Source organism: Cibotium barometz, chromosome 42, assembly GCF_041138505.1.
Source record: "Cibotium barometz isolate CiBa-2024 chromosome 42, ASM4113850v1, whole genome shotgun sequence".
NCBI classification, from domain to species: Eukaryota; Viridiplantae; Streptophyta; class Polypodiopsida; order Cyatheales; family Cibotiaceae; genus Cibotium; species Cibotium barometz.
Genome location: NC_141087.1, coordinates 23730339 through 23757024, shown reverse-complemented (window position 1 = coordinate 23757024; position 26686 = coordinate 23730339). Strand labels below are relative to the sequence as shown.

The following is a 26686-nucleotide window of genomic DNA, read 5'->3' as shown; positions in this document are numbered from 1 at the left end:
GAAGTCTTTCTTGTGGGCTTCTGAAGCATGTGTGAAGCACTGGCTTTCTTGGTAAGTGTGGTGTACACATTACTTGCGGGCAACCTTATGTGGTTGACCATTGGGTTATGGTTGTCGTCCTGCTTGGGGATATTCATGTGTTGCGCTTGGTGGACATCCATAGTGTTGAGAAAATCTTCTAGGCCCGGTCGTTAGCATGGGTGTGCAAGGCTTTTTTTTGGCTATAATAAAAATCTATTATTTTTCAATTGTTAAAAAAAAAACAAAAGTAGGTCATTCTACTTAAAAAATAAAGGAAAAGCACAAGTAGGCGATCAGTTTTTTTTGGAGTCCTCATCAAACCTCTCTCATCTACCCTATAAGCTGCTTCTCTAACCTTTCACTTCTAAATCCCTTTCGGGGTGTATATGTAAGTATAGCACGTGAGTTCAAATGAAAGGGGTTTTAATTCAACATTTTAAGGTAAATTTACAAAAATATATTTACAAAATTGGTTTTTTTAATCGATTTTGAAAAAAAACTCGTAATTACATAAAGAAAAAGGGATCATTTTATTCATGAAAAAATCATAGCAGGTAAGGGGTTTCTTAAATACCCCTTGAATGCACGTGTGATACATAGGGATTCTTGGTAGTGCAACCCCTGAGAAATCCCTCTACATCGACACTTTATCCGTCATCATGATGGAAGTACAAATCGGTTCTATTAACAAAATTGAAAAGCACATTTATCAAGCTTGGAGGTTTAAGATCAAGATATTCCTTGAGTCACATGACCTATGAGGTAACTACACATGGATATATGGGGAGCAACGCACACTCAAAGAAATGGAGGAGCAAGATATTACAGAACCTTCATCATTTTGATGTGACTATTCAAGGAAGGTTTAGATATACTTTCTGAGGGCTAAAAGCGAAGCTTTTGATAAGTTTCAACAATTCAAAGTAGAGGTGGAAAAGCAAAGTGGTCTCAAGATCAAAATCTTGAGAAGTGACAATGGACGAGAGTATATATCATGGGAATTCAATAAATACCTTAAGCAACAAGGTATTGAAAGGTAGCGGACTCCAAGATATATGCCACAAAGGAATGGAGTGGCATAAAGGAAGAATTGGCACATTGTAGACATGGTAAGAGCCATGTTGTATGAGAAAAACACGCCGAATTACTATTGGGCGAAGGCATGTAATTATGAAATCTTCATGATTAATCGATCTCCTGCATCAATTAATCCAAATATAAATCTAGAAGAGAAGTTCATTGGACGAAAGCATAATGTGACAAACTTGAAAATCTTTGGATGCTTATGTCATCCATGTGTTCCACATCATTAGGGGGACATTTGAACATATTTTGGGCCTTTTACCAATGAAAGTAATTAGTAACGGACCAATAAGAATAGAGGAGTGTGCACATTTGGTCTCCTTTGTATATAGGGGGAGAGACTAGGCATAGGGAGGGAGACTAGGCTTTTGGCGCTTATAATTACATTTGTCTCCTATAAAAAGTAAGGGGTTAGAGTAGGTAGTTGTGGTCCCACAATTTTCATGGCTCATTATTCCAAAACAATCACTTTTCCCCCCAAAAACTCATCTCAAACTTGATTATAGACCAAAATCTCAATTTCAAGTCCGCTTAGCTTCTTGAACATCCAAACTATACTCTCGTTAATCTCTTCCTGTCTTTCATCTCTTCATTCTCCAAGGCTCCTCCAAAACCCTAATCTACAGATCTCATTCTAGAACATTCACCCAATCCTAACCTTTCGCATAACAAGCTTCACCTTTAGCTTCAGGTTGATATGGCCTTACCAAGAAGACCAAAAGATGAGATTGAGGAGATATCGTTGCACAATAGGAAGGATGACGATGGTGCTTGGGTGGGAGAGGCATTTTGCAAGGATTCTTGGGTTTATCTATAGCTTACTGCAATTGGTCCCTATCGAGTTGATGGCGAGATGTGATGGAGCTTCATTGTTGGAAAGGTTGTTTTTACAGGGTTTCAAAAAGGCGAGCAATGGAGAACTAGTGGCCATGGTACAACACATTTACACAAACACATTTACACAACACAAGATATCCATCTTTGCCAACAAACTAAGTTTCCATGCAACTCTTGTAAGTATCATGAGTTTGAAAGGAGCATATGATTTCACGATTGCCAGAAGTTTCTTTCTTTATAAGTCATCTTATTTCTTGTTTGTAGACATTTTTCCCTCAAACTTGGTAGAGGAGCAGCCATTACGCAGTCTTACTGGAACATTTCAAGCATTACATGGAGATATTAGTGAAGCAATGTTTTCTTGTAGAAACAGTGCAGAAACAGTGCAGAAACAGTGTAGAACTTCTCAAAGAAAAAATTTTCTTTTACCAACACTCCTATGTGGTTTCCAAGGCATGATGGTGGTTTTGGTAAGTTATAGATAATAACATTTCTCCCCCTCTCTACTATTGAATGGCCAATCTCAAACGCTTGGACTGTAATGGTCATGAAATCAAAGATGCTTTGTGATATACAAGGGTCTTTTTTGCAAAGCCCTCTCGATCTGTGGGTCTTATTTGGGTGTGCCCAATACATCTTTTTGCTAAGATGTTCAATCAATTTACCTTCTCACAAACATCTACCATGTTGTGTGCAAGAAAGTACTAAGTGATGACATGGTTTCCTTGCTTGGAGAGCAGTGGAGTATTGTAGAGGAGGTGCATAAAAATGACACATTCAAGTGTAATATAGTAGACTCTAGTGTTTCATTTCGGTATCTCAAAGCTCGTTCCATGTTATACATACACTTTTATTATGAGCGGTAATGAAAAAGAACAGTTATTGGGTTCCAATGCAAGTAGATGAACAAGTTGTTTTACCTGTTGACTATGTGTGCAGTTGCCAAGTGGTGTGGTGGAAGTTGTAAGTGCAAGTAGACATTGGAGTCTCCTAAATGTTAGGGAGCACCTTCAAAACATAGGAGGTGAGGATATTAGCAAGGCACAATTCAAGGTGAATCATAGGAAGATTCATAAGCGAATGGAGCCGATGGCCTTGGTAGATACCAACTGGGAGGCTGAGGGTATATCAATCATGTTAATGAACTTCTCTAGAACAATACCTTCCAAGATTCCTTTTCAACATTTTTGTAAAATCTTTTATGATTTACCAATCAAAAGTGCAATGTGTATTTAAATATATTTTCTTGGATTGTAGAAAGTTGTCCCATGGATGCGAATTCTTATAACACATGAATGGTCAATTCATTGTAGGCTGGGAAAATGGTTTTATGGAACACATGATTGGAGATGAAAGTTGTTTAAAACTAGGGTGGTTTTATGGCACACAGGATTGTAGAACATGGTTTTCAGCAGTATATAAAAACATCCTACATATGAAAGTTGTGACATTATTTCTTACTCATAGCTCATAACAAAAGCTAGCCTCCCATGGATGTGAATTCTTCTTGCGAGATAAGGATGCTCCTAGAAAGGTTGCTATGCCCCCTCCAGTCTCACAAGATGACTCAGTGTATTCCTCTATTGGGGATACTGATGGTAAATCTATTGTGTACTCTGAAAACAGACAGAAAGACCTTGAAGATGCAGAAAAACTGATAGAGTTGAAGCCAAAGCCGTGTATCAAACGATCCTTAGAAGACCCAAAACAAGCCAACTGAAGAAAAGCCTACTCAACAGGATGATTAGGAATTTTAGGAATGCTTTGTATTGAGGACTTGGGCTCAAAACAATTTGTATCTCAATGTTACTTTAATGGAAAATATCTTGCGACATTTCAATTTATCTGTGTACTCGTATTATACTTTGCTCTCTCTCTCTCTCTCTCTCTCTCTCTCTCTCTCTCTCTCATTTTTTTCGTAAATTATTTTTAAGGCTATCATAAATTGCTAAAATAATGAGGGATTCAATAAGAATTTTGGATATTTAAAAAAATAAAGAGATAAGAAAAAAGCTCATATATCAAGAAGAATCTTTACAAAATGAAATGTACTAGTAAAGATCTGCAGGACTGGGGCTCCATGCCCTCGGGATTTTGTGTCTCTGGCCCTGCATTCACATCCTTTACCTCGGTCTCTTCTGTAGAAGCCTTCTTACGAATCGAAGCTTCTTCTTCAGAGTACCCTTTTTGCCAACCTCCTCAGGGGTTCCTTGCTTGAAGATAAAATGCTTAAAAGGTGAATGCATAGGCATTCTGTTCTTCTTTGATGTAGAGGCTTCACCTGTTGGACGTGGCGAGTCAAGATCTTTCGGTGTAATTGCATTGTTAAGTATAATATTAATCGCCTTTGCTCGCATGCTCCACAACCAAAAATCAGGCGTACCAAGAGACTGTATTAAAAATAAAAATGGCTCAAAATTGAATATTGTAAAAGAGGTGAAAGCAACAAAATGGGAGAACGAGTAACGTAACTTACACTGCTATTAAGTTCAATGTACTTGGAAGAAAGAATGAAATAACATGCCACCCACAGGAGTTTGAAGAGGAACGAGTTAATTTAAAAACTTATACTATGTCTCCTTTTTTAACTGAGGATACATAGCTTCAATGGTAGCAACCGCTCTCTTAAATGCCTTATAACAAAATTTCAATGTTCAAAATTAAAAGAACTTAAGTAGTATGGTACAAATCATACAAAGTAGTACTTACAATTTACATTCTCTGTGCATTCCAACCATGCTATTCATGAATAGAACTCAGCACTTCACCAAATTCATAATGCAGCCACTCAAGTGCCCTCTGCCATTTGAAAAAAAAATCTAAATAATGATAAAAATTATAAAATAAATACGTGAGATTATATTAACAACAATGATAAAACATAAAATAAATAAAGTGGGTGCTTCTCTACAATGACAGAATCGCAAAGCAGCATGCCCTTGGATTCGGTCCTTTGAAATATGGAATAATATCTGAGGTGGTTCTCCTGGGGTCCAAAAGGACTAATGACACAAGGGGTGTTGGATATGATAACTAAGCTATGAAGATTGATCAAAACATACTCAAGGTGGATCAAAGATTGTACAAAACATCATGAATATGAGAGACAAAAATCTGGTATATGCAGAAAATTGATATGAGATTAACACAAGAAGACACTAATTATGATTAGACATGAACCAAACTTACATAATCACTTGATCATGACTTGTACCTTATTTAGAGACTCCTCTATCCTATTTTTAGTTGCATGAGTTGCATGAACAACATGCACCAACCATTTGTAGGCTTTACACCACAACCACTGACCACTAGCCTAACAACCACATAAGGAGTTGGGATTACATTTATCCAACAATCCCCCCTTAAGAACAACTTCTTACAAAACATGAATCAAGTCTAACAAACCTCCTTGACACAATGAGTAAGAGTCCCCCCTTAACAACAACATAGGGTAGTGTACTCTCCTCTACAACTCATCAAGTTGGAACAACATAAGTCTTGACTCAACCACATACATGACATAATCTAAAAAGCATACTCATCATCTATATCTTTTATACTAAGACTAGAACAAAGATTTGTTTCTTCCTGTTGGTTGACTTCTTCAACCACATGTGCCTTTACTAGCTTTTGATCTTTTTGGTAGCACTTTGAGGATGGATGATTTGTCTTTCCACAATACTCACAAGGATGTTTAGAGAAACAATCCTTAGTAAGATGATTTGTACGACCACAAATAGTACACTTCTTCTTTGCCGATGTCGTAGTAACAGTATATGCGCATAAGGATCTATCACATCCTTTGTAATCTTCTTGTCTTCTTCCTGCAAAGAATTTATGATACTTTCCAAAGAAGGGACTGGCTCCTTCTCTTTAAGTACCGTCACAATTTGTCTAAAGCTTGAAGGTAAGCTTTTAAGCAGGATAGCAATAGCATCTTCTTCAGGAATAGGAGATTTAACATAAACCAACTCTGTCATTAAGCTCTTCAACCTGTTAATCAAAGCTGCTAAATTTTCATTACTCTCCATGGTTAGATCAAAGAGTTGCATCTTCAAACTGATCTTGGAATGCTTTGCCTTTGCACCAAAAGTACGTTCTAATAATTCCCAAGCTTCCATAGCTGACTCAACATCATCAATATAATGAATAAAATCATCTTCTAAAGCAGTAATGATAATACCAAGTGCTTGCTCATCTTTTGCTTGAAGTGCAGCCGTTGTAGCTCTTGTAACTACAGCATAAATACTTGCTTCATCTTCAGTAAGTGGCTTGACCGTACTCCACAGATTTTTCTTCATGAGGTAGCTCTTCACCTTGATTTGCCAAGTATGGAACCCAGTTCCGTTGAATTTGTCGGGAAATTTGGAACTCATGATGATGAAATATGATACTTTATGTTGAAATCTTACTCATATAGATGATTTAAGCCCAAATAATAAAAATATCATCAAAATAAGTATCACCATGTTGTTGGAGCAGAAATTGCAGAAAATAGGCGACTGGAAATTAGCTCCGTACAGCATCTACAGTGCACCAAATATCACAAGATTTGATATGCTGAATCTTCACTTGATGGAATTGAATCACCTCAAAGGAATTGGCCCAATTTGTAGCGACGGCGATGAATTGTTGCGATGAACAGAAAACAGGTTGCACTGGATGGCGATGAATTCGTGCAGCTGCGTCGAAATTGGTCGTTGAGATTCGATTTAGGGCAAGCGTGGGAGAAAAGCTAAGAGTTTGTATCAAAATCTTGGGGTATAATCAACTCAGGTGCACACATGGAAGCAATCTACAGCATGTGGTTCAAACAGAGAAAAACTGGCTATGGTGATTAAAAATTTGATTAGGGTTTTTTGCTAATAAACTAAACCTAATTGGGTCAAGCTCTGATACCAAATGTTGGATATGATAACTAAGCTATGAAGATTGATCAAAACATACTCAAGGTGGATCAAAGATTGTACAAAACATCATGAATATGAGAGACAAAAATCTGGTATATGCAAAAAATTGATATGAGATTAACACAAGAAAACACTAATTATGATTAGACATGAACCAAACTTACATAATCACTTGATCATGACTTGTACCTTATTTAGAGACTCCTCTAACGTATTTTTAGTTTTATGAGTTGCATGAACAACATGCACCAACCATTTGTAGGTGATGAAAAAATTACATACCTTAGTAATCATCTTCCATTGTGAAGGATACATTACAAATGAGTTGCCCAGGTACTTTTGCAAGCCTCTCATCATTCTCTTTCTCTAACTATAGAGCAGGTTGGATAAACTCTCATCATTCTCTTTCTCTAACTGCAGTAGGTTGGATAAACTCTCATCCACTTCAGATTCTCTTACATCAACATTTCGTTCTCTTTCCTCACCCTTCAAGTCTTTCTTTCTTACCAACCTCTGAGTCCTCCGTAATGGACTTGGGGATGTGACCTCATCGTTCTTTTTTCGTTTCAAAGAAGGCGGAATAGCTAGCATCTCAGTTGCCTTTCTATCTCTAAATGCCAAGGGAGTAATAATTTTATCAAACCTATACCTGACCCTGCGACAACTATCATGATCTTTCCTATGGGTTTGTTGACCGGGGGAACTAAAGAAACTTTTCTGATTGGCTGTTTTGTACGAGCAATCATCAACGATACTGAAATCATTAAAAAACAAGATTGTCATAAGTGGACATTGATCAAAAGGGTGCACTGCAGTAAAGATATAAATCACAAAAAAAATTCCCATCCACGATGTGATAAGCATGTTCGGACAAAGAACATTTGAACTTCCTTATCGCACCATGGGAAGTGACTTTCAGAAGCGTGCAGTAGAGATAAAAATCACACAAAATTTTCCTTTTCCCTTCCACAGTGCGATAAGCGAGTTCGCATAGAGAACAAACTTTCTTATTGCACCGTGGAAGGTGACTTTCAGTAGAGATAAAAATCACACAAAGTTTCCCTTTTCCCTTCCAGAATGCAATAAGCAAACTCGGACAAAGAACAAACTTCCCTATCCCACCGTGGAAGGTGACTTTCAAAATGGCACGTGTAGTAGAGATAAAGATCACAAATCACATAAATTTTCCTTCACGGTGCGATAAGCTTGTTCGGACAGAGAAGAAACTTTTTTATTGCACCATGGAAGGTGACTTTCAAAAGGGTGGAGTAGAGATAAAATTTTCCTTCACGATGTTTCCCTTCAAACGATGCGATAAGCTCGGACAGAGAACAAACTGCAGAGTGAGAATGCTCCACAAGAGCTTTTTGTTTTAAAAAGTGAGTCTGCAGACGAAGAGGTCATGGACCTTTTATCTGATGATGACTGCATTCCAAGCACAGTGTTCGGCTCTGATGAAGGCATCTCTACAGTCATTGATGAGGGTTGTTCTATGCAGGGAGAGGGCTCTATGTAGGGAGAGCGCATAAAGAGAGCTCATCCTTGGGCTTCCCTCTTTCCTTATAAATGGGAAGAGTTATTTGCTTCTTTCCCATATTCAAAAGCAATATAATTTTAGGAAAGGTTACTACCTAGCAATTATAGCAGATGGTTGTGAAGTTGCTAGAGGATTACTTGATGTAGAGAATGAATATAAAGAGGATTTATTGAGGTTACCGAGAACTTCATATAGAAACTCCTGAGGCCATGTCTTTATGCTTTGACAAAGCTAAAGAGAGAGAAGCTTCTATTCCTAGTGAAGAGGAGTTTCAAAGTCTTCAAAAGGAGGTGGGGCTTGTAGAGTTTGATCGAGGGCCTTTGCCAACTTGATCAAGAAAATGAAGAAGGATCCATTAAACTTTGGGATGCAGCCAAGTTGGAAGAGGATGAGAACAAAAAGGTAATCAATCCCATATATAAATGCGAATTGAGCTTAATGATGGCTTAGGAGATTTTATGTTATCTTTTTATGTTTCTAAAAGTTCATGTTGTCAAGCCTTTTATGTCAATGCAGATAGAGCTTGATGATACAAACGGCATCCTTGGACGTGGTGGAGCTGCTCGTGCAAGAGTGGGGCAAGATTCCACTCTTGCACACTACATCTCATCTATTGACAAGGAAATTTTTATTGTCTATCACATAGCAAGTATTCTAAGGATGTCAAAATTCCCTTACTAGCATTCAAGGCACTATCTAGATATACGTTATGCATTTGTCTCTTACAATTCACATAAGGTCATGCTCATAGAGAAATGTGTTGCCATTCGTATTTTTGGATATGGTCCTAGATTTTGGCCTTCTAGAACCGGATACTTCCTTAGCTATGCTAGCTATGCCCTTGGTGCCGGAGTAGATGTCAAAACACTCAAGGGTTATAGTCGCAAGAAGGGTGGTTGCAAGATCAGGGTGCCCAATTTTGTCCACTCAGGCACCCTGTAAACAGTAAAAAAACAAGCATTTGTTTACCTTTAGTGGCTAATCTCTCCTAGTAAATGAAGGAATTTCATTTCAAGTTCTTTTGTTGGAACATCATATTCAAAGTTGGAAATATAGTTGCATAATTTGATTAAGCATTAGATGGTCAAAAGTCCTCATTTTCTTAGGTACAAGGTCAATGTATACACCCTGTCCCAAATTTGAACTGATTCCATAAAATGCTAATATCTTTTACATATAAACTCATATGAGATTCCCACTTTGTACCTTAGATCTTCACATAATATGGAGCTTAACTTGATTTTTCAAGAAAATTTTAAGATATTTGTCTATTTTCTTTAAATATTTCAAGGTCTCTAAAGTGTTATAATATACGCCTGTTTTTGTACCCACAATAGCTACCACTTAAAATCCTCAATCTTGTAGATCAAAAGAGTGGGTAGATACTAAGACATTAGTAGAATGTGGTGGTTAGTAAAAATTGCAAATCCAATGGTTGGATTTTTAATGATCTCTTTTTCAAAATTCTTCCAGACTATCAGAAGGCCTGCAAATATTAATAATCTAATTAGTAAAATTACATTTTTGATGTGAATCATCTAAAACCTATAGGGACTAGTGTACTTGTAATGGTGCATCTATGGAAAAATAAATTGGATCACTCTAAGTATGGAAAGATCATTTGTTTATTATTTCATCATATTTTTGATTAATTTTGATTAATTAGACTAATTTATATTAATTTAAGTTATATTAGGTTAATTTAAGGGCAAGTGTATTTTTTATTATTTGCTTGATCTAATTTTAAGTACCTTGCCCCCCAAAATTTGCTCTCCAAGCTATGTCCCAGTTCTGCATAAACTGGACAAAACTGGATACCCTAATCTTGCAACAACCCAGAAGTTCCTACATTATAGAGGAGAAATGCCTAAAGAGGATGAAGAAGAAGAGAACAGATTGGAAAGCAAGTAGATCTTGTATTTTGTACACAACTGGATTTTGTAATCAGCTTTTTTTAATTTTATGAAATGAAAACCATGTTTTGGCTAGATGAACAAAATTCCATGTTTTGTGTTGGTATTCAAAGTGTTGTCTGTTACAATCCAAGTTCTTAGTATTGTGAAACCTGCCAAATTTTTCCTACTTGACTTCGTGATGAAGATCTCCATGCCGCATGACGTGCTAGTCTTGTGCCAACTTTCCACTTTGATTATCTCCTCATTTTGGCATGATTTCTTGCTGCCCTTGCTAAATTGCTTGTACAAGCCCTTTTCATGGAACTTTATGTCCAAAAGTGCATGTAACAAACAAGTTAAATATATTCTTGAGGTAATTTGTACAAGTCTTCCCCCCTCCATGATGGGTGTTTTTAAAATATACGCCTCTAGCTTGATAGTAAGATTTCTCCATTCCTTGGGTACTCCACATGTCAAGAGAACCATACTCATCCATGAAGTATGCACCATGAGCATACAAAATGTGGTGCAGGAAAATAAAAGGTCAATAGTACAGTACCCAAGGAGCCCATTCTCACATTCTCCAACAAATTGAATGAATGATGGTAGATCTATGAAAGATGGAGAGCAGCTCGAAGAAGAATCATTAGGATATAAATGTCCATCAACCCAAAGATCCACATTACTCCGACCCTGTTGTCTTCTTTCTTGCTTGTCCTGTGCATTAAGACATTCTTTTTTGATAGGTGCATATTCATTCAATATGCAAACATGCAAGTCTACATTCCTCACTCGTGATGGATTATCTAAGGTGTTTATTACTTGTCTGAGTGCCATTACAATAAGAATTGGGGATTTATGAATATGTATGGATGAAATAGTAACTCTAAGATGGTAGCTCTAGAGAGAGAGAAAATATCTTCACATGAAAAGCAGAGCTTGGGGGGGAGACTCAAACAGATGGCTCAGATACTACAAGAATGGGAGAAAGAGAGAGAGAATCGTATTGCAGGCATGGAAATTTGGGAGAATGAATGAAAACGGTTTTTGAGGTTGATGTGAAATTTGGTGGGAATTTCAAATATGGCATTAAAGTGCAGTAAATAAGATTGAAAGGGTAGAATTGAAAGTAATTAGATTTTTCCTATTTTTGGGCCCCACTAATGGATGAGATTGATGATGTGAAAAGAGAAAGAGATACAAAAATCCTAAAGAGGGAAACTAGAGCCTAGAGGGGGAGCCTAGAGAGATCCCCTACTTTTAGCAAGAAAGTACACTTCTTTATGAGCTGTGTCTCCTTATGCCACAGCAAAATTAGTCTTAATTCTTTAAAATTAGGGATTCTTACAGGACCCTTTTTATGCTCAAATGCCCCCTACATTTGTACATATTTTGGGCCTTTTACTAATGAAAGTAATTAGCAACGGACCAATAGGAATAGAGGATTGTGCACATTTGGTCTCCTTTGAATATAGGGAGGGAGACTAGGCTATAGGGAGGGGGACTAGGCTTTCAATACTAATAATTACACTTGTCCCTTTAATAATGTAGGGGGTTTAGGGTAAGTATGGTCCCACCATTTTCGTGGCTCAAAAAATCCTTAAAATTTTGAAATTTTTGAGATCCCCCCAAAACTCACAATTCCCCCCAAAAACCCATCTCAAATTTAATTGTAATCAAAAATTTCATTTTCAAGTCCGCTTTCCTCTTGAACGTCCAAATTAAACTATTCCTCCCTTTCTCTTCCATCTCTATCTCATTTTCCCAACCCTAATGAAACCATCAAAGCCCAAAACCCTAAACTTTCTCCTCCATTTTAATCTCCCTCCCTTCACGGAGCTCCATCTCTTTCATCTTCAAGGCTCCCATAAAATCCTAGTCTGCACATCTCTTTCCTTTTTACTCTAATCCTTACCTTTCTACTCTAGCTGAGTTGCACCAAGAAGACCAAAAGACGAGATTGAGAAGATATCCTTACACAACAAGAAGGACGATGATGGTGCTTGGGTGGGAGAGGCATTTCATAAGAGCGCTTCGGTTTTTTTCAACCTGCTGCAATCGGGCCTCACCGAGTTCGACGACGAAATGTATTGGAGCACCATTGGAAAGGTCATTTTTACAAGGCTTCAAGAAGGCAAGCAACGAAAAATAGTGGCCACGGTAACATGTTTACACAGCACGAGATATCCATCTTCGCCAACAAACTCAATTTCCATACAATTGTACGTATCGTAGGTAGAAAGGGGCATGTGAGATTTTCTGACAGAGATGTTTCAATCTAAGTGAACTTATTTCTTGTTTGGAGATATTTTTCATTCAAACATGGTAGAGGAGTAGCCATTGGAAAGCCTTATTGGAACATTTCAAGAATTGCATGGAGACGTTGGTGAGGCAATGTTTTCTTGTAAAACAAGTGCAGAAATTCTTAAGGAAAAGGTCTTCTTTTACTGGCACTCCTATTTGGTGCCAAAGTAGGACGGTGGATTTGGTAAGCTACAGATAATCACATCTCCACTCCTATCTTCTATAGAATGGCCAATTCCAGATGCTTGGACTACTGTAATGGTCATGAAATCAAAGATGCTTTATGATATACAAGGGTCTTTGAAGTTTGCAAAGCCCTCTCGATCTGTGAGTCTTAGTTGGGTATGCCCAATACATCTTTTTGCCAAGATGTTCAATTAATTTTGTTTCTCACAACACCTACCATGTTTGTGTGCAAGAAGGTATTAGGTAATGACATGGTAGCCTTGCTTGGAGACCAGTGGAGGACTGTAGAAGGGATACTTAAGGATGACGCATTTAAGTGCAATATAGTAGAATCTAGTGTCCGATTTTGGTATCTCAAAGCTCGTGCCACACTACACATACACTTCTATTATGAGCGGTGGATGAAAAAGAATAGTTGTTGGGTCCCAATGTAGGCAAATAAACAAGTTGTTTTGCCTCTTGACATATGCGTTCGGTTGCCCAGTGTGCAGCGGAAGTTGTAGGTGCAAGTAGACATTGGAGCCTCCTAAATATTAGAGAGCACCTCAATATCGTGGGAGGTGAGGATATTAGCAGAGCACAATTCAAGGTGAACAAGAGGAAGATTCGAAAACAACTAGAGCCAAAGACCTTGGTAGATCCCGATTGGGATGTTGATGGTATATCGCTCAGTTTTTAATGGGGATTTTGCATTTTGTGAATTTTGAAGCTACTTCAAGTATGTTAATTTTGTAAAGTCCTTGCCCTCAAAAAAGTGTACTGAGAAATGAATTTTTGTCTTGTAACAGCTATGAATTTAGATTTTTATATTAAAGTTATAATATAGCTCAACAAATTTACTCTAAAGCTATCTTGTATGTGCACAATAATGGTCAGCTCAGTGTAGGTACTAGGGTTCCTATTCCAAAATGGTTTAGTGACACACAGATTTATAGCACATGGTTTTTTTATGTCGATGGTTCAGAGTCCATCCAAAACAGTATATAAAGACCAGCCCATAAGGGAATTGAGAACATAATATCTTACAACTTATAAGCTCTATACAAAAGCCTCCCATGGATGCAAATTCTTCTAATGAGAGGACTATTCCTAGCAAGGTTCAAGAAAGACCTTGAAGATGTAGACAAACTGATAGATGAAGCCAAAGAGGTGCATCAAAGAATTCTTCAGATGAACAACCCAGGGAAGAAGACGGAGGAAAAATCTATTGTGCAGAATTAGAAAGGTCTTGTATTGAGGGACTTAGGCCAAATAGAAGTCATTGTAAGACTTGTACTGAACTATTGTATCTTAGCAACTAATGTGATGAAAAATTTCTACATGGACATGTGTCTACTCTACAAAGTACTCATAACGATTTTGAAGCAAACATCTTTAAAATTCAGTTTTAACCAAAGATAAGACTTTATGAGAATAAAAATTCTCAACAATCTATTTTATTATGGCAAAGCACAATATCCACAAAATACAAAAATCAGTAGGGTTCAATAAAAATATAGAATGTTTATACAAAAATGAGTCGAGCTCAATAAAAATACAGAATCTTTACAACGTTGTCTCTAGACATATACAAAATGCCCCTAAGCAGTTTTAGGCTCTGTAGCCTCAACGTTGGCCTCCTCCTTTGACTCAGCCTTCGGCTCTGTCTCCTTTGTTGTTGGCACCTTGCCTGCCTTGTCCTTGCCCTTGCCTACAAATGGAAGCTTCCTCTTTGCCTTGCCCTTGCTTCCCTTCTCAAGGACTCCTTGTTAAAGCTGAAATGCTTAATAGGGGAATGAAACGGCATCTTTTTTCTCTTCTTTGATGCAGTAGTGCTAGCAACTGGTGGAAGTGGCGAGTCAGGGTCATCAAGCGTAATTGCATTATTGAGTATAATGTTTATTGCCTTTACCCGCACACTCCACAGCCAAAACTTGTCTGAGCGAACAGACTGCAAAACAACATAAAATTCAATTAAAATAATGCGGGATCTCTCATGAAATGAACATAGAGAAATTAAATTACAGTGACACAAGAAACTTACACAGCTGTCAAAATTAGCGTACTTGGAAAGGAGGAACTTCCAGAAATTTGCAACTACGTGCCAGCCCCACAAGAGTGCAAATCCTTTTGCATAGGAATGGGTTCGTTGAGAAATTTCCACTCTATATCCTTTTTCAATCTAGGACATAGAGTTTCAATAAATGCAACTGCCCTCTTACATGCCCTACAGTCAACGATATAAAGAATGACTTAGAATCAACAATTATTAGGAAGCAAGAAGGAAATGATATAAAGTATAATGACTTACAATTTAGACTATCTGTGCATTCTAAGAAGGCTATTCATAAAAAATTACCCAGCATTTCACCAAATTAATTACACAAGCAGACCAGTGCCCTCTGAAATTGAGAAAGTAAACAAAAAATATAAGAAACCTAACACGGGAAAACTAATAACTTAAATTCCATCAACAGCTTGAAATCCAAAGAAAATACATACTTCTCTATATATGGCGGCAGAGCACAACAAAGCAGGTACCCGGACTAACTCCTTGGAAATAAGGAGCAAGGTCCTCTTCAGACTACCTCGATGAGTCAATTAGGATAGTTGATACCAAAGGATCACAAATATATACTTGCTTTGCCTGGTCTGGCAAAAGCTCTTTCAATGGTACCCTCCAGATTGAATTAAAAACATTAGGAAATGGAAAAAGTAATCAAAATAAGAAAGCATTCAAAAAAGGCAAATTAGATGCTTCACGTTTCTAGATCAAATAGAATATCATTATTTCAGATTTGAGAATTTTGAGGACAGGTGGTCCTATATTTGGACATGGGACAGTACTATAATGAAATAATAGGTGAATCTCTTTTAAAAACAATATAAAGAGATCTCCTTGATTCTACAAGAGCTAATATTATAACATTATTTTAGAATCTTTTTCTAGAGAGAGAAGTGAGAGAAACCCCTTAAGGGGAAAAATGGAGAGTCCATATTTCTCCTAATGAGAGTAGGGACCGCTTCTACTAGAATCTATTTAAACCAAAAACTTCTTGTTTAGTTATACTATTCTCATAGGAATATCAATATAGGAGCTATAGCTTTCAAAATATATATTTACTCAATATAGGAGCTATAGCTTTCAAGATATATATTTACTCTCAAAGCTTTTCTTGCCCTTGGAATTTTTCATCATTCCTTCTAGCTCCATTGATTAGATAAGTGGAGAGTTTGGAACACCTCATTTGCCTTGAAGCTAGAACTCTTTCCAATATCTTTGAAATGTAATGGAATTATTTTGATGGATTCTTTGTAGGGAATGACCTAAGCTACCATATCAATCTTGTGAAAGTGCATAATCCGGAAATCCAAAGTTTCTTTATAACTTTGAATTTCCACTTGAATACCATTTTTTCATGGTATCCCAAACCTTCTTGTTAGTACCCTTTGCCAAAGAGACCATGTATTTATGGGCACTTGGACTTTTGTGCAACTTTAATTTCTTGATTAGAGCATAATTTAGGAAACTTTATGCTACATTATCATAAACCATTATTCTTACATCTTTGACCTCTTATATTTCCATGCATTTTCATTAAACCATGAGGTTCAAAAAGGGATTGCCACATAACTGATTGTAGACAACACACATTTATTGTCATCTTGGTAAAAAATCTAGGTCCTCCTTGATCCTATAAGTGACTTTAATTGGTAAATTTTACACTAAGTGCACTTGTTTAGGTGGAGGTTTGCTTTCTTTTGCACTTTGATGAAAGAGTCTGATACCTTGCTTTTTACACCTCTTAGGTTTCTCATGTGAGTTTCCCTCATGTTCTCTAAAGGTGGATTTTCTTTTAAATAATCCTCGAGGATGAACATTTTCCACTCTCAAATTTGTCCTTTTCCACTCTCAAATTCGACCTTCCTCTTTGTATTATTATAGATGTGGGTAAGTTTTATGGCCTCTTCAAAAGATTTGGGAGATGCCTTCTTCAATCTAAAATTGGAGTCAAGACTCCTTACAATCCCCTTACCCTTTGTACGTCATCAATACCTTTCAATTTGAGAAACAATTATCTGAAGGTGGAAATGGATTGATTTATGGGTTTACTGTCCATTATTCCACATTCGTTCTAGGCTATCCACATTTTTTAACTTCTTCATTTCGATGCACTTTTCTTCCTCAAAGCTTTCCTATCCTTGAAAAAATTCAAAGCTCTTTTCCCTTTAAAGAAAATATAGAGTGGGATTTTGGTCTTGGATTAAGTGTAAAAGCGTTAAGGTATTGTCTACCTAAGAGCATATAAGAAAGTAAGATTTAAGGTATTGTATACCTAAAAACATCTAAGAAAGTAAGCTTGCTAGGTTAAGCTTTTTAGCCTAGAACTTCTTCAATTTCCCAAAAAGCCTTCCCAAATTGATGGGAGAAGGAGAAATAAATTTTAAATTTTAGTTATAATTATATTAAAATAAACTAGTACTCAACCCGCATGTTGGTGCGGTATGTAAAAGACATTAAGAAGGAATGGAAGCTGGAATACAAAGGGTTAATCGAAGGGAATTTTTCCTCTTATTTTTTAGAAATCTAGGATTTCTCTTTTATCTCCTCTCCTTGTGCCTTGGTTGTCCATGGTTAATATGACACCAAAATTCTCTTCAGCTATTAATTAATTAGTGAGAGAGTGAGAGGAGACTTGAACCTTATTATAGGTGTAAACTGAAAACCTTAGAAAGGGTTTTTTTTTTCGTTTTGACATGTGGTAGTGGGATGCTGGTGGGATCTCACAGGAGTTTTTTAGAGATTTTGTTTCGCCGCCTCTCTCTCGCTTATGATGTGAAGAGAAGGCTCTCTCTCTCTCTCTCTCTCTCTCTCTCTCTCTCACACACACACACACACACACAAACACACACACACACACACACACACACACATTTCCCACTACCTTTCTATCACCCAAGTGTGGTAGATTGGCTAGTGGAATTGCCCTTGGGATGACATGAACCCACCCGGGTTCAAGTCTCTCCGTCGATTGGGTGTATAACCCTCTAAGTCGACGTTAAGCGACTCTGTCTCCATGGATGTGTGTGTGTGTACAAAGAGGATATTTTCCACTGCCTTTCTATCACCCAAGTGTGGTAGATTGGCTAGTGGAATTGCCCTTGGGATTACATGAACCCACCCGGGTTCAAGTCTCTCCGTCGACGATTGGGTGTATAACCCTCTAAGTCGACGTTAAGCGACTCCGTCTCTCTCGCGTGCACGCGCGTGTATTTGCACAGCCTATCTTTTCAATTCTCGTGCGCGTGGCTTCTTTTTTTGCAGCGTGCGTCCTCGTGTCTTGTCTTCGTCTCGCCTGACTCCTTGTGTGGAGGTTGGTGGTGCGCAAATGTATTAAGGTTCAAACCTTAGTAGTTTGAACCTTAATACATTAATTAATATGGTAGCGCGAATAGGGGTAGTGAATAGGGTTAATATGTGAAAAAAATACTCCTTTTCAATAAAGGTGAGGAGGATTGATAAAAGTAGAGGAAGACGAGTGGCAAAGGAAGACGAATGGTTGGGTGCTATGTAAGGCCGTTAAGGTATGTATGATCATGAGCCTATAGTATCGTTTCATTGTTTCAAGCAGATCGTCCCTCTCACCATGCAGATCTTCGTGAAGACCCACCCAGGCAAGAGCTGCATCACCGTGGAGGTGGAGAGCTCCGACACCATCGACAACGTCAAGGCCGTGATCCAGGAAAAGTTGGAAGGCATCTCTCTTGACCAGGAGAGCCTCACCTTCGCAGGCAGGCAGCTCGAGGATGGCCGCACCCTCGCAGATTATAACATACAGAAGGAGTCTACCCTCCACCTGCTGCTGCCCCGCCTGCGGGGTGGCATGCAGATCTTTATCAAGACCCTCACACGAAAGACCATCACCCTGGAGGTGGAGAGCTCTGACACCATCGACAACGTGAAGGTCAAAATCCAGGACAAGGTGGGCATCCCACCTCACCAGCAGCGCCTGATCTTTGCCGGGAAGCAGCTTGAAGATGGCCGCACCCTCGCGGACTACAAGATCCAGAAGGAGTCCACCCTCCACCTGGTGCTCCGTCTTAAAGGAGGGATGCAGATCTCTGTCAAGACCCTGACTGGTAAAACCATCGCCCTGGAGGTGGAGAGCTCTGATACCATTGGCAATATCAAGGCAAAGATCCAGCACAAGGAAGGGATCCACCCTGACCTGCAGTGTCTGGTCTTTGCGGGGAAGCAGCTCGAGGTCGATGGCCGCACCCTGGCCGACTAGAACACAGAGAAGGAGTCCACCCTCCACCTTGTTCTGCCCCTCAGCAGGGGTATTTTGAAACTCTCCTTATAAATAGCTTTGTTCATTGATTAAATCATGAAAACTCTTTGTCCTAGGAGCATGGTCATAAAGATGAAAGCTCTTCTTTAGCTTTGTCCAAGGAGCATGGTCATAAAGCTGAAAAATCTTATTTAGCTTTGTCCAAGGAGCCTTGGTCATAATTAAGATGAAAAAGAGAGATCTTTCTCTTTGTCATAATTAAGATGAAAAAGAGCACTTACATTGGAGATCTTTAAAGTAAATACTTGGTCTTCCTAGAATTCTAGCTAATTGCTTGGTTTTTAGCTCCTCGTTTAAGAACCTCGTTGATCCTTGGTCTCTCACTGTTCTAACTACCTCTCTCATGTCAACATCTCGTTGCTTGGTTTTTAGCTTCTTGTTCTAGAACCTTGTTGATCCTTGGTCTCTCACTCTTCTAGCTGCCTCTCTGCATGTCAAAATCTCTCTATAACATACACTTGGTATCCACATAGGTATCCGAATTCCCCCCTAGCTAGCCCTTTTGCATGTGGACCAACCAATTCAATTTTCCACATCAATATAACTCTAGGGTATTAAATGTAAACACACAAGAATCTAAAGGACCTAAAGCCCTTTAGATTCCCTAAAGCACCTATGTACCTAATGAAAATCGTGTCATTGCTTAGCTCGTGTCAATGCATTAGATGTGTCAAAATCTCTCTATAACATACACTTGGTATCCACATAGGTATCCAAATTCCCCCCTAGCTAGCCCTTTTGCATGTGGACCAACCAATTCAATTTTCCACATCAATATAACCCTAGGGTATTAAATGTAAACACACAAGAATCTAAAGGACCTAAAGCCCTTTAGATTCCCTAAAGCACCTATGTACCTAATGAAAATAGTGTCATTGCTTAGCTCGTGTCAATGCATTAGATGTGCCACAATACCTTGGAAAGCTTAGCACATCTTCCAATCTTTAGAGTCTCATATGAATCATATATTTCTAAATAGACTCTCTTTTAGTAAACTCAACCTTTCTTTACATAATTAATTGCTCTATCTTGAGCTTTCTTTATGCTATCTTGAGCGAGCTTAACCATTTAGTCCATATCCTTATGAAAATCTTTAGCTTCATGTACCTTTTCTTCTCTAACCCTATTGCTATTAGACCTATGAGTTGCAATCCCTCCATCATTGTAAGTGGACTAAAACATGGACTTGAATGTTAGCACTATTATACGAAAATTTAAAAAATTGTAAAATATTCTTTCCATTTGGTTTGTTCTTGTTTACCTATAAACATATGGTTTTTATTATTTACCTATGCTTGAAGCTTATCCTCAATGATTTGACTAAACCTTTAAGCATGAGCATCCATTTAAGGATATTCAACCATTCTCACATGTAACTCAATGTAACTCAATATTCAACCTCCCAAGCACATCCATCCAAAAGTGATTGTCAAATTTACTATCCATGTCCCTAATAATGGTTGTTGGTAGCCCGTAGCGTGAATACACCCTTCACAAATAGTGGAGCTAACTCAAAAGACTTAATGCACTTTTTGGTTAAAATGAAGTGAGCCATCTTTGTTAATTGATCAACTACTACACACACAAAATCGTGTCCTCTCGATTTCCTATCTATGTCCTTGATAGGCCTATGATAATCCATGTAAATACTCTCCCATTTCACACTTGGGATCTCCTACCTTTAGATGTTTTTCCTTTCTTACTTGACATTTCTTGCACTTTAATGCATAGTATTGCGACTTCCTTATTCATAATAAGACATAAAATTTATCTTTTTTTAAAAATGTAATTCTTTGTATTCTTAGATGTGCATTCTAGTACTATCATGATATTCATCGAGATTTTAGTATAAGATATCATCTCTTGTATACATACTCCACCTTTATAGGAAATATATCTAACCTTAATGGTATACTTTTTCCATTTGACTCTCCATCATATTTGCATCCATTCTTGGTGTAACTCACTTCCTCTTTGGAAAGCATTATCATTTGTATCTATCCTTATTGTAACTTTAGTAGAATTAACATCTAGAGTTAGCATCCATCCCCTCTTCATGATGACTGTTTTTCAAACTTTAGAGAGCAGAGGGCATCTTGTTCACATCTACCCTTATATGGACTATATCTCCCTTTTTGATACCTTAGTTGAAATTGAACTCTTGTGAAACTTAACCCATCAAGCCTTCCTACCATAAAGAATAGGGTGGCTATGAATCCATTCATACTTTCATGATCAGTTAACGAACTCTTGTGACACTCAACCCATCAAGCCTTCTTACCATAAAAGTAGGGTCGCTGTGAATCCTTCATACTTTCATGATCAACTACGATTTCAACATAGCAACACATTTATTCAATAGTGTTGCTGATAGCAAAAAGCTATTTTTCATATGTTGAATAATTTTGTTATGTAGGGTTCAAGTTTTTTCTTTTAAAAGCATTTGGCTTTCCTCTTTGACTAAGAGTAAGGATTGGTTCTACAATATAGTTACTAGCATCTATTTCAACCAAAAACTTCTTGTTTTGGTCTATTATTCTCAATATAGTTACTAGAATAGATTTCAACCCAGAAACTTCTTGTTTAGGTCTACTATTCTATATATAGTTAGTAGCTTGCATTTCAACCAAAAGATTCTTGTTTAGGTCTACTATTCTCAATATAGGAATCTAAATATAGAAGATATAGCTATCAAAAGATTCTCAATATAGGAATCTCAATATAAAAGATATAGCTATCAAAATATTTATAGATGTGGGTAAGTTTTTTGGCCTCTTCCAAGATTTTGTAGATGCCTTCTTCTATCTATAATTGAGGTCAAGAATCCTTATGCATACCCTTACTCTTTGAAAGTCATCAACTCGAGGAGCAATTCTCTGAATGTGGCAATGGATTGAGTTATGGGTTTAGCCCTTATTCCACATTCTCATTCTAGGCTATCCACATTCTAACTTGTTCATTCTATAGAAATAATTACTTCCATAGGGCTTGTTGAAACTCTTCCTAAGTTCTAAGAAACTTCCCAGCCTCTCTTAGACTCATCCACCACTTATAAGCATGGATTCCTAGTGAAAGCCTAGCTTTTATCACTTGATCCTCTAGCAAGATTCTCTTTAGCCTCCTATGGAGGCCTTACCACTTTTCTAGGAAACTATTAATACATTGTTTTGATCTTCTTTGTCACTATTAAAGTTCCAAGGTTTCAAATCTTTAGAAACACCACTAGGTTTCACTGCTAGATGTGGTTTCCCTTCTAAGGTTGATAGTTTTAAAATTTATGGAAGGTTGGGGTTGAGCTACGCTATGAGACTTTATCACTTTATTAACTGCTTCACTCAAGGACTTTAAGGAAGCCTTGACTTCTTTATAATTGAATTTCCATTGTATTTGTACGAGCTTACAATTTTTGGTCATCATCATTTTCCTCTTCTTTCTCTACATGGACTAATTCATGAGAAATGTCTATTTCATGATCTTCCTTCCCTATTTGTCATGTTTCTAGCTCTTGTTCCAATATTTCTTTAACCTTTCTACTATAGTGGAGTTGAGGGAAAAAAAAAAGAAATTTGCAAGCAAATCAAAAGAATTAGTTGAATAGTGGTACTTCCTTGATTTTTGCTTGTAAGGTTGAAATTTTCAAAATTTAAAAGATCTTCTCAAAGCACTTTTCTACCTTAGATATTGCCTCATCTTTAAAAAAATTCAAAGCTCTTTTCCCGCCGAAGGAAATACAGAGTGGGATTTTGGCCTTGGATTAAGGGTAAAAACTTTAAGGTATTGTGTACCTAAAAACGTATAAGAAAGTAAGCTCTCAAAGCTCTTTGCTACCTCAAAGATTTCCTCATCTTTAAAAAACATCAAAGCTCTTTTCCTTTATGAAGGAAATATACAATGGGGTTTTAGTCTTGGATTAATGGTACAACCATTAAGGTATAATTGTATACCTTAGAAACATTAAGGTATTTTATACCATAAAAGCATTTAGGTATTGTATACCTAAAAGCATATAAGAAAGTAAGATTGCCATGGAAAGAGAGGCAATTAGTTATGAAGCTTTAAGGTATTGTATACCTAAAAAGCTTTAAGGTATTGTATACCTAAAAACATATAAGAAAGTAAGATTGCCATGGAAAGAGAGGCAATTAGTTATGAAGTATGGATAAATGCTTATCAAGAGATTTGAAAGATAGAGTGGATACATAATTCTGTGCAAGTAGTTGTATTGGAGCTTAAAAGTAGAGTAGTGGATATGTAAATTTGCACGGGTGGCTATGCATAGAAGTGTTGGTGTGATAAAAGAACCAAAGGTGTAGTAGAGGAGAAAACATCAAAGAATAAGGCTATGTTTATCCTTGTAAAGTATGATCGACATGGCGATTAAAGATGGTAGTAGTCCTATAATGCAGAGATGGCTTTCTTCTTCATCACAACCCAACCAAGCATCTCAAAATCTCTCTAGTTCTTCATGTCAAATTCTACAACCTTGGCTTTCTTAAATACTTTCTAGATTTTCAAAGAGGTATTTGAAGAGAGATTCAAATGCCTAGGCATTTAATAGGTATTCAAAGAGATTCAAATGCCTCAGTACCACACTTGGTATTCAAAGATATTCAAATGCTTGCCTAGGTATTCAAAAAGATTCAAATGTCTAGTACCACACTTGGCAAGATATTCAAATGCTTGCCTATGTATTCAAAAAGATTCAAATGTCTAGTACCACACTTGGCAAGGTGGCCCTCTTGTCTAGTACAAATCGCCCCCTAGTTGGCCCTTCCACATGTGGATTGACTAATTCAACTTTCCATCAATATAATTCAACCTTCCACATGTGAGTTGACTAATTCAACTTTCCATCAATATAATTCTAGGGCATTCTTACTCAACCCACACAAAGGGCCCAAGGTCCTCTATATTCCCTAAAGCACATCCGTTTCCTAAGGGAAATCCTATCATTACTTGACATATAACAAGGGTTTGATGTGTATGGACTTTTCCACTATTTTTCCAATTTGACATGAAGGTATGCAAAAAAAACTTATAATTAAAAGCCTTGTTAATCATTGTAAGGTTGTAAGAGAATAACTCTTGCCACATGGCCGCACCTTTCATGCACAATATAGTAGGAGGTGGGATGCTAGGCGATAGAAGCTAAACGAGGCAAGATTGCCCAAAAAGGACAACAGGTGGAGGAGATGCATTTATTGGTCTTGCCTAATGTAAAGCATTGTGAGGAGTGGGGTTGTTTGGTTCATGCAAATTATTTTTTGGTTAGTCATCATGGGATCTAATTGTGGAGGAAATTCTATATTTTTTTCAAAAAAATTAGACATATGTTTTGATTAGCATTGATTAATTGTGTAAGTAAAGTTATAAATTTTGATTAGCATTTATTTCTTGTAGAAGAATAGTCCTTGTTTACAACAGGAAGTCAATTACCAAAACAAGCAAAGCTATGCAATTTTTTTAAAAAATTATAGATTTTTTGTAGATATGTTTTGACTTAGTATTTATTGTTTGTGTAAGTTTACAGTAAAACACTACATATAATAATGACAAGATACCCTCTTGAAAATGGGTGATTGTAACTTGCTACAACAAGGGGGGTGTATTTTATAAAGCCTCTCATACTACCTAGCAAGGGGTATTTGTAACTTGCTACACCCCCCTTGCTACAGCAAGGAGTGTGTAGTCTATACAGCCTCTCATACCTAGCACACATGGAAGCTATTCGGGCATTGCATCAAGGTAGAAATCTGATGCATTGAGAAGTAATACTCACCCTCTACATTAATCCTTGGACATAGATTCCCAACCTAGTTACCTCCAAGTGAATGTGGCATGGAATATAAAAGCCTACTGTAATTGTATGTTAGACTTTTCCACTTTCTTGGTTGCGTGCGTGCAAAGAAATGGTTCAGGACTATTTCCAAGAGTGGCCCAGAACCGCCTTTCAGTGGGTTAATTACCCTCGTCTCTCACTCTTTCTCTCTCTCTTTTTTATTTAAAATAAAACAAAAAACATTTTGTTTATACTAATTATACTCTCTCTCTCTCTCTCTCTCTCTCTCTCTCTCTCTCTCTCCCTCTTTCTCTCTCTTCCTTCTTCTCTCTTTTCCCCCCCTTAAAAATTGCTCATTATAATAAAACAAAATACGTTTTAAACAAAATCTCTTCCTTCTTTATTTCTCTCGACTTGGCCAACTCCCTCTTTAACTCTCTCTAACCCACACACTCTCTCTCTCTCTCTCTCTCTTTAACTCTCTCTCTCTCTCTCTCTCTCTCTCTCTCTCGTTAACTCTCTCAATCTCTCTTACTCTCTCAAACTCTCTTTCACTGGAACTAGTCAACTCTATCTCTAGTCCTCTAACTCTCTCTCTCTCTCTCTCTCTCGTTAACTCTCTCAATCTCTCTTACTCTCTCAAACTCTCTTTCACTGGAACTAGTCAACTCTATCTCTAGTCCTCTAACTGGAACTAGTCAACTCTATCTCTAGTCCTCTAACTCTCTCTTTATCTCTCACACTCCCTCTTTCTCTCTAACCTACTCTCTTTACCTTTCTCTAACTCTCTCTTTAATTCTTTGTATCTCTCTCTCTACCTCACTCTCACTTAATGTCTCTCTAACTCTCCTCTCTCTCTCTCTTTAATTCTTTGTAACTCTCTCTCTACCTCACTCTCACTTAATGTCTCTCTGCCTCTCCCTCTCTCTCCCTTTTTAACTCTCTCATGCTCTCTTACTCTCTCTAACCCTCTCGATTTCTCTCGATTAGGCCTTCTCTCTCTAAATCTCTCTAACACACACACACACTCTCTCTCTCTCTAACACAGACACACACTCTATCTCTTTAACTCTCTATCTCTCTAACACTCTCGTTAACACATTGTCCCTCTAACTATCCTTTCTAACTCACTCTCTTTACCTTTCTCTAACTCACTCTCTTTACCTTTCTCTAACTCACTCTCTAACTCACTCTCTTTACCTTTCTCTAACTCACTCTCTTTACCTTTCTCTAACTCACTCTCTAACTGTCTCCCTCTATCTCTCTAACTCTCTCTTTTTAACTCTCTTTAACTATCTCAATCTCTCCTACTTTCTATAACTTTCTCTATTTCTCTCGAATTGACCAACTCTGACTCTCTCTCTCTCTCTCTCTCTCTCTCTCTCTCTCTAGCTCACTATCACTCAGTCTCTCTACCTCACTTCCACTCACTCACTCTTTAACTCTCTCTCTATAACTCTTTCTAACTCTCTCTATTTCTCTCCAATTGGCTAACTCTCTCTTGAGTCTCTCTATAACTCTTTCTAACTCTCTCTATTTCTCAATAATTGGCTAACTCTCTCTCTATAACTCTTTCTAACTCTCTCTCTATTTCTCAATAATTGGCTAACTCTCTCTTGTCTCTATAACACTCACTCACTCTCTCTCTAACTCACTCTCTTTTCCTTTCTCTAACTCTCCCTCTCTATAACTTACTCTCTTTACCTTTCTCTAACTCTCTTTAACTTTCTTTCTCTCTCTTTAACACTCACTCTCTTCTAATTCTCTCTTTAACTCACTCAATCTCTCTTACTCTCTCT

At 37.5% G+C, this 26686-nt stretch overlaps 1 protein-coding gene across 1 annotated transcript in view; it reads left to right on the top strand.

The window, feature by feature from the left end:
• LOC147614285 (polyubiquitin-like) overlaps positions 1 to 19081 on the top strand; it is a 46561-nt gene extending 27480 nt beyond the window's left edge. The window contains exon 2 of the mRNA XM_086780861.1: positions 18455 to 19081. Coding sequence (XP_086636987.1) covers positions 18455 to 19048 — 594 coding nt within the window. The 3' untranslated portion in view covers positions 19049 to 19081. The remainder of the gene's footprint in view (positions 1 to 18454) is intronic.
• Positions 19082 to 26686: the final 7605 nt, after the last annotated feature.